Here is an 8,399-nt window from a genome sequence, read left to right as displayed (position 1 = left end):
AATAAGAAGAGAAATGATTAAAAATACTGTGAAGAACAGAAGTATGTATCTCATTCTTAAATACCGTGTCTTATAAGTCTCGCCCTGCCTGGCTCTCTGTGCTGCACGTTCTGGCGATTTCATTTATAGGATAATTAAGGGATTTACCTTTTAAAGGTCTTGGGTTTGTTTTCAAATCTAACCATTCCAGCAGTCAGGCATGAGCCAAAGGATTTACAAGCAGCAAACACCCTATATGAGCAGCATTTACTGGAGGGAGGGAGGGAGGGAGGGAGGGAGAGGGGCTTTCCCTCTCCTGCCTGCTGTGGGAGGCAGGAGCTGGGGGCTGGGGGACAGCTCTGGGACAAGGGTGTCCTGCCTATGTGGCAGGAGATCTACATTAAAGAACTGTCCGTATCTGTCCTCTGACGCACGAGGAGCACATATGTCAAGAAACAATGTAAATTAGAAAATCGGAGTGCGTGGGTTTACCAGATGGCTTTTATCAGAAAAAATGAACCTGCCTTTTCCCCTCTCTCTCTTTCTTCTTTCTCCAGAAGCCCTTCAGAGGCCGGTAGTGTCGGACTTCGAGCCCCAGGGTCTGAGCGAAGCAGCTCGCTGGAACTCCAAGGAAAACCTTCTGTCCTGTCCTAGTGAAAATGACCCCCATCTCTTTGTTGCACTGTATGATTTTGTGGCGAGTGGGGACAACACTCTCAGCATAACTAAAGGTAAGGTAGCTGGGCAGAATGGTACTGGGAGTGTGTGAGAAGACGTAGAAAGAAAAGTCACTGTGGAATAACTGAGTTATACACTAAACCCTATGGAATTTTTTTTACTGTGGGAATTCTTCTTAAACAAATACAAATACTTCACAAAGTCATAACCTTTTAAAAGGTTAAAACTGTCTGAAGTTTTTGCATTGGGCAAGAAACTGTTTGCCAAAACTAAGGTCTCCATTAGGAGCAAGAATTTGAACTGAGAAATTAAACTAAGCTGATTTTTTAGAGGCTGGCCTCTATCATTTTCATAGTTCTCCAAAACACAGTCCCTGTATGAAAAATGACTGTACAGATATAGTGTTTTCTTACTCAGTCCTTCTGTTCCTTATGTATACTCCAAGTCACGTCTGCTTACTTTGCTAATTGAAATTATTTTTTTATTGTTTATTCACTCCTGTTCTCTCCTAGCCCCATCAAGCCAACTCAGTTCAAATAAAATTTGCTGGGTTGATCTTTTTAAGCGCAAGCAGTATCAGAGCTCGTGCAGAACTGCACGAGAGCCTAACAAACTCCTGAAGCATGGATGCATGTGACTTTATTTGGCTTTGAGGGGTCCACTCAGGCTTAAAGAAACACACATGCTCCCTGCTCAGTCAGATACCTATTCTTATAGGAGATCATTTAATGATCTGTTAGCCAGAAAGAACCTATCTTTCTCCTCAGCTCCCGGGTTTGCCATGTTTAATACATTTTCTTCTTGCGCTAAGGTGAAAAGCTCCGTGTCCTGGGCTACAATCATAACGGGGAATGGTGTGAGGCCCAAACGAAGAATGGACAAGGCTGGGTACCCAGCAATTACATCACCCCAGTGAATAGTTTGGAGAAGCATTCCTGGTATCACGGACCAGTGTCACGTAACGCTGCTGAGTACCTTCTGAGTAGCGGTATCAACGGCAGCTTTCTTGTGCGAGAGAGTGAGAGCAGTCCAGGACAGAGATCTATTTCACTGCGATATGAAGGAAGGGTGTACCACTACAGAATAAACACTGCATCTGATGGAAAGGTAGGTTGCAGGCTATCCAAACCATGAAAGAAAACCTTGCCGGTATACTTTGTCCACTGACTGCATGAGGTCAAGTACTAGCAATTGAGCAATTCTGAACCTTGTTCACAATGTTCATCATCGGTAGTTAAAACAAACTGTAAGATTCCGACAGGGCTGTGACAAAACAGTTTTACTCCTTTAGCAAACTTCTGGTGAGGTATAGTACAGCTCAGTAGCGAAACACTTTAAGGTAGGAGATACTAGAGTTACATCAGAGCTGAATGTAATGATATCATTACTAAGAGATTCTGAGGATGTCCCATATGTTCAAAAGATAATCTCTTCAACTGCCAAATGAGAGAAGTCAGAGCCTGTTGCTAATAATCCTGTAAATACTAGGGACAGAATGCTTTTTGAGCTATTCTGTAGTATTTTTAACTACTGTTTTGATTTCTCTACAGTATTTCAGCGTGATCATTGGAGACGGGTAGGCACTTTCACTTTTATATGGGCCCAGTCTCTAGTTTCTTCATTTGTGTCTCTTTTCCTAGATCGTTGTGTGCTGTAGCAGTGTTGCAATGCTGTGCTTTGTCGATGCTGCAGAGAAATGTTAGCATAAAAGTGTAGTTTTCCACAGGTTTTTGTTTGAATTTCATGGAAACATTTCTACTGGCATTGAATTTCGGAAAATCTTGTTTTTAACGAATCTATTTTAAGCAGTGTCTCTTTAGATCCTGTGCAGAAGTTGAAGTGTGGGTCTGGAGCATGGCAGCTGAGGCTCTTCTTGCCAGCATCTAGTACATGACAGATTCTGTGCCATTAAAGTACTTAAAAAGAAAAAAAAAAAAAAATCAAGTATAGTAGTGGCCCACCATGGCCAATTTTTCTTTGTTCTGCAAGAGCTTTATTCTTCTTACAGCAATGTTGACAGCAAAATCTTTAGTATGAAAACATTGGGAACCAGTACATAGTGTTTCCTATTTATCAGACTCATGACTCTAAAACCTTTAATAAGATAAACAGCTTTTACTCAGTAATGAAATAGGTTTTGTCTGCGTTAGCAAACAGGTTGTAATTGAGACAATTCTGACCATGTTATTTAAGGCAACGTATTTCCAAGTTATGGCACTTTGATTCTTCCTTTTTCCTCCCATGTAGACACACTCTGTGGTCAAAATCGGCACTGTGAAATGCTGACGTGCAGCATACTTGAAGGACTACATGGCAATCTGGAATATTCCTCCTCCTGTCTCTGTAGTTGATATTCCTTCTATTCACATGGATGCTGGCAGATGAGCAGTGTTCACACGTGAACATTTTGAACCTGGGCCTCCTTCAGTTGGTGTAAATAAGCATGCGTCCATGATGCGATAGCACACGTTCTCCATTTTAGCTGTAAAAGGGTTTGGCATATGAAGGCTTTCATCCCAGCAGAGCTGTTTTTATCCCAAAAAACAGTTCTGCAGAGCTACAATAATCCGTTCAGGTCTGTATTAGCCAGGTTAACTGTTCATTTTCCACAAAGTTGCTTGAATTGGTGATTTTGAGAAAAGGTGCAGGTCAGCACAATTCACTAAAGCAGATCTGCAGCTGATGGTGGTTGGAAATACAAAATCGAGAAGCGGCAGTGACCAAGAGCTGTGGCTCCCGGGCTTTGGCTGTTCGTGCAGGGGCGAGCAAAGAGGTAGCCACAGCCTATTGCCAGCATCCCTGCAGAAGGCGCGGTTTGCCATGTCCATGCATCAGGCGCTGCCGTTTGCAGCCTGGTGTGTTAAACCACATCAGTTTCAATTTGTGTTAATGAGCTGGGCAGTGAATTGCAACAGCTTAGTGGCAGACGTGCTGCCCGCTCTGCTGCTTCTGCTGCTGGGGGGCTCAGCACCCTCTCCCTGGCTGTCAGAGCTGAGGAGCTAGGAAGAGAAACAGCTAATATCCCTGCTTTTCCCTCTGCAAAATGGAGACGACTGGAGCATGTCCCCCGCTCTGAGTTGCTGGTGTTGCACTCTATTACCCGCTTTGCAGCAGAGCGTGGCTCTGCTGAAGGAAAGCTCTTACCTTCAACTCCCTGAGCACCTGGGGCCTTCCCAGCCTGCTGTATCATTAGTCAGCCTGTCCGGGGAATTTAATATCTGCAAGTGCTGCAGTAAGGATGAATGGCTTTGGTGGGATCATATCCTGTGACCGAGAGAGCATGCTGTCGGGAGAAAGAGGTATTAGAGAAACGTGTGGTACAACTCCTGCTCGGTGCAGAGGTGTGCCGTGCATCGCACAGCCCTACCCAGGCTTTTTCCTGGGGAAAATTGAAGGGTCTAGGAAGATGGTCAGAGGTGTGTATGTCTTAATTTTAGCACTGTTCATACTGAATGCATTGGGGTTTGGCAACTTTAAGGAAAAAAAAAAAAAAAAAAGAAAAATTCCTCAGGGAATTTGTTCTTTATTTTCCAGTTTAGTGGATCATATTCTTCCGGACCACCTTTTAATGTTTTGTTGGTTTGTGGGTTGTTTGTGTGTCTTTGTTTTTTTTTTTTAAGGAAGGCATTAAAAGTGATCTTTCTTGATTTGGCTGGCACGGTGCAGCTAGTCATCTGGTAAACCACTTCCGTGGTACAGAGGACTTGGTTCTCCTGACTTGATAGTACTTGAGGCAAAGCCTCCTATTGAGTAACCCAACTGAATAAACAGTGTTGTCCAGCCAGTTCTTCAAATCCTGCTATCCTCAGCATTAAGGACACAGGACGCGTGTCCTGCTTGAGTCTCTTGGAGCCTCCAGTGGCTGAACTGGATGCAGACTCGCTCCTTTATCATGGATCTTCATGGATTTTTTTGTGTGGATGTTCAGTTTTGTCTGACTGGGAAGGGGGAATCCCATCAGGTTAAAGATGCGTTGGAGGTTAGCATGGGCCAGTTGAACCACCCTTATAAAATATACTAGCCAGGAAAAAGAGACGTGGTCTGGTGACAGAAGCTGCAAATGAGCGGCTAACTTGTACAAGCAGAGCCCCTTGGAACAGGACCGGTGTTACAGTTTGACTGATGATATACAAAAATTGCCCAAGTAATGTGTCAGCAACATAGCCAGGAAGCAAACTGTGTGAGTCCCTACATAACCTCGCACGGTACAGAAACGCTGTGTCTGTTACCTCTGGATGAGTACAGTTAGCAGCAGCAGGAGGTTTTCTTGGGGGAAATTATCCAACAAGCAGCTTGAGGCAAGGCTTGGTAGTCGGGGTCAGCGGAGAGGGGGGTTGCAGTGAATAGTCAGAGCGCGTATGCGGCTCGCTGGACTGCATCGGCAGCATGCCGTTCATAGCTGCTCCTTGCTTCATCTTCTTGTGATACATGCTTCAAATTCCAGATGAAGCATAACTCTGATTTCCATTAGTGCTAATGGAAGTAAGGCCTTCAGAGGAGTCAGTGTTGAGATGTGATCACTGAGAGGTTAGAAAACCTCTGCCTACAGAATAAGCACATTTAGTGGGTGGATGTGGAGTTTTTTTGATGTAAATGGAAAACTTCATGTGTGTTAAGGCATGGAGTGTTGTCCTGCGGGCCAGACAGGGTGATCCTGAGTTCTGTTCCCCATCCTGCTACGGGTTTGCTGTGAAACCTTTGGCCATTTTTTTAACTTCTTTCTCCATCTGTAACAAGTTCATATAATGTGTCACACAAAATACAGATATCTCTAATTTCCATGAGATTTTGAGATCATGAGATATAAGCCATCATAAAAGCATGGGCAGCTTCCTTCTCCATACATGTCTAATACTTCCAAATGATCCTGGAGTTCAGCATAATTTTCTACATCCATACTTTTATATTTTAGTCCTCAGTGTAACACGTGAACTGCTCATACCAGTGCTAGTACTATAAGTCATTCCCAAACAGGTATGGCTTGTTTTAAATTGTGGTTGTACTGGCTAATGCGTGGTGGTCCAAGCCATGCAGCTGTAAAAGCCTCTCTTATGTTCTGTTCTCAGACCATCTGTTTTTAAGGTGATTTCACCTCTTTGACCATGAAAGGTGGTTTTTTTTTTTCCTTTAATCATAGTGTTGAAATGAGATTTGGTCCAGTTACTTTACCAAAAGAATATCTGACTCATGTTGGTGGAGGGTTGAGAACATGCTCCCCAGGAGGATGCCTTTATTTTCTAGAGATAAAGTTTCCATAGGAGTTCTTTTATCAGCAACTGTAGCAAAAGAAAAACAAGAGTGAAGGGAAAGTAGATTTCTCCAGCCCAGGGTGTAAAACCCTCCGCTCTGAATGCCCTTGTGCATCCAAAAGTGTATGTGTTGTCACCAGAGTAGTTAATGGTGCGGTTTTAGCTAAGTGGCTTACAGACAGATTGGCCACTGTGCATCTTCTCCCATTCCCCCAAGCCCAGGTGCTATTGCCACCAGAGGAAATGCCATTTTAACCAGGGGTTATGATTTCCCAATACTGGAAAGGTAGGTTTCTACAGCATAGTTGCCTTTTTTGGATGAAAAATGCTATATAATGTTCATTTCCCAGAAACCTTACAGGAGGCATAGTTGTGTTAGAAAGGTTGTAGCTTGAAAGCCAACGGCCACCCTGTACCTTGCAGTAGTCTAACGTGTCTGTGACTGATCTGTGGGGTCATTCGTGTTTGTGTTTGTTTTCCTCTTTCTGGGTTACGCTGTGTGCCTGAGCTGAGCATTTTACCTTTCTGCAGCTCTTTCAAGTAAGTCCATGACATACATAAATTGTGGGTTTTGCCAATTCTGACCATAATAGTTACCGTACATACATAAGCATGTGGCTCATTCTCATAAACTTAAGTAGGGATTTGGGCAAGCAGGATGGGTTGAGGGGGAGAGGCACTCGTCTCTCTCTCTGATTTGCTTGGATGATATGGCTGCTCTTTTCACTCACCTTTTCTTATATGCAGTGCCTGTGCTCTCATATGCTTCAGAATATTTGGTCATCTTCAATGGCTCCCGTTCTCATTTTCGGTTTGTATAGTAAACAGATGCCTGCAAAGAAGGAGCATCCATATGGGAATTGCCAGTCTCCAGTCCAAAGGCTTTACTCAAGTTTGAGGGTGGTTTTGTCCCTCCCTGCAAACTGTTTTTTTTTTTTTTTTCCCCTTCCAGATGCATCTGCCTTTTCTGTTGGACATACTTGCTTATTGCTGGAGCTTCACAGATGTATTTTCTTTTTCCATCCAGAAATTCTGTCTAGGTGGAAGAAGCAGAATTTGACCCCAAGTCTGAGATTTTTGGATGCCTGGCAGCCCCGTCAACTTTCCCGCCTCCCGAAATCCCAGGCAGATGGCCACTACACATGCACAAATTAAGTGCATATCCAGCGAGTCAGAAGCATTTGGGAAGTTTGATCAGAGCTATTAGCATGTGATGTGCGCAGTAGGACCAGTGTGTCGCACTCATTTTACAGTGCATGGACTGGACAGAAATCTGGGTGGTTAACATGGTGCTGCTCTTCTTGTGAGGCTGTCCCTTGCCAGACCTTGGTTCTTTGTGAGAAATGGAGCTCTTCCATCTTCTGTGTGCTGTGTCCAGCATAGGCTGTTGCAGTTTGATACAAAGATTTCTCCCTCTCCTTCAGGTGTTATCAGCATCACTTTTTTAAAAATTAAATTTCTAGCTTTTGTCACCTTGCCTGGCAGAGGACTGGGCTTGAGTGTGAAACTGGAAATACAAAGCTCTGGTGGTAGGGAGTCAGTTGTCCATTTTCTTTAGTGGGCTTTTAAGCTTAAAATGGATCTTCTGTATAAATGTTAAAAAGGTAACAGATACGGGTTATCATGCCTCACAGCAGGTTTTCATTCGGTGGTAATGATTTTGCTTCTGTATTATTGATCAGCGCCCATCACAGGAACGGAGCAGACTAGCTGCCTAACTTCATGCAAAACACTATGCAGAAGCTTAGGCCAAAAGCAGGGAAGCCACTGGTTTGCTAGTGACACTTCAAAGAGAATTTAGGCAGGTGAAAATGTCATAACCCAAATAGTAATAATGGAATCAAGACACCGAGGCTGACAACCCCCTACTCTCCAGGAAATGTCCCACAATCTTTACTGACCAGCCTTTTGAAAAAAGACATTTCAAGCAACAGCATGCCAATCTAATGCTATTTAGAGTCATTCCTTCCATATTGTTTCAGCGAAGTGCATGTATTTTCTTCTGAATCCATGCATTTCCCATGTAAACATTGATCGTTCTCAGCTCTGAGAGCTAGTTACAGAGCTTGTGGAGCTCATAGTACTGCAGCTCGAGTAGAAGCAATGCAACACTTTGCTTTCACAATTTTATAATGTAGTTTCTACGTATGAAACGTAGATGTGCATTATGTGAATGAGCTTTCTCTTTCTCTTTGGTTCCTAGCTGTATGTCTCTTCAGAGAGCCGCTTCAACACCTTAGCAGAGTTGGTCCATCATCATTCAACTGTCGCAGATGGGCTCATCACCACTTTGCACTATCCGGCGCCCAAACGCAATAAGCCCACTATCTATGGCGTGTCTCCGAACTACGACAAATGGGAGATAGAGCGAACTGACATCACGATGAAGCACAAGCTTGGTGGAGGGCAGTATGGAGAGGTGTATGAAGGAGTCTGGAAGAAGTACAACCTTACAGTGGCTGGGAAGACTCTGAAGGTAGGACTCGAGTCTCT

At 43.8% G+C, this 8,399-nt stretch overlaps 1 protein-coding gene across 1 annotated transcript in view; it reads left to right on the top strand.

Moving 5' to 3' along the window:
• The first annotated feature begins 493 nt into the window (after positions 1-493).
• The window catches only part of ABL1 (ABL proto-oncogene 1, non-receptor tyrosine kinase), a 22,349-nt gene continuing 14,443 nt past the window's right edge, over positions 494-8,399 (top strand). The window contains exons 1-3 of the mRNA XM_009572909.1: positions 494-710; positions 1,469-1,764; positions 8,110-8,382. Of these exons, the coding sequence (XP_009571204.1) occupies positions 494-710; positions 1,469-1,764; positions 8,110-8,382 (786 nt within the window). The remainder of the gene's footprint in view (positions 711-1,468; positions 1,765-8,109; positions 8,383-8,399) is intronic.

This window comes from Fulmarus glacialis, unplaced genomic scaffold (genome assembly GCF_000690835.1).
Source record: "Fulmarus glacialis isolate BGI_N327 unplaced genomic scaffold, ASM69083v1 scaffold10882, whole genome shotgun sequence".
Lineage (NCBI taxonomy): Eukaryota > Metazoa > Chordata > Aves > Procellariiformes > Procellariidae > Fulmarus > Fulmarus glacialis.
Note: the sequence above shows the minus strand (reverse complement) of the source record. Positions and strands in the feature narration are given on the sequence as shown.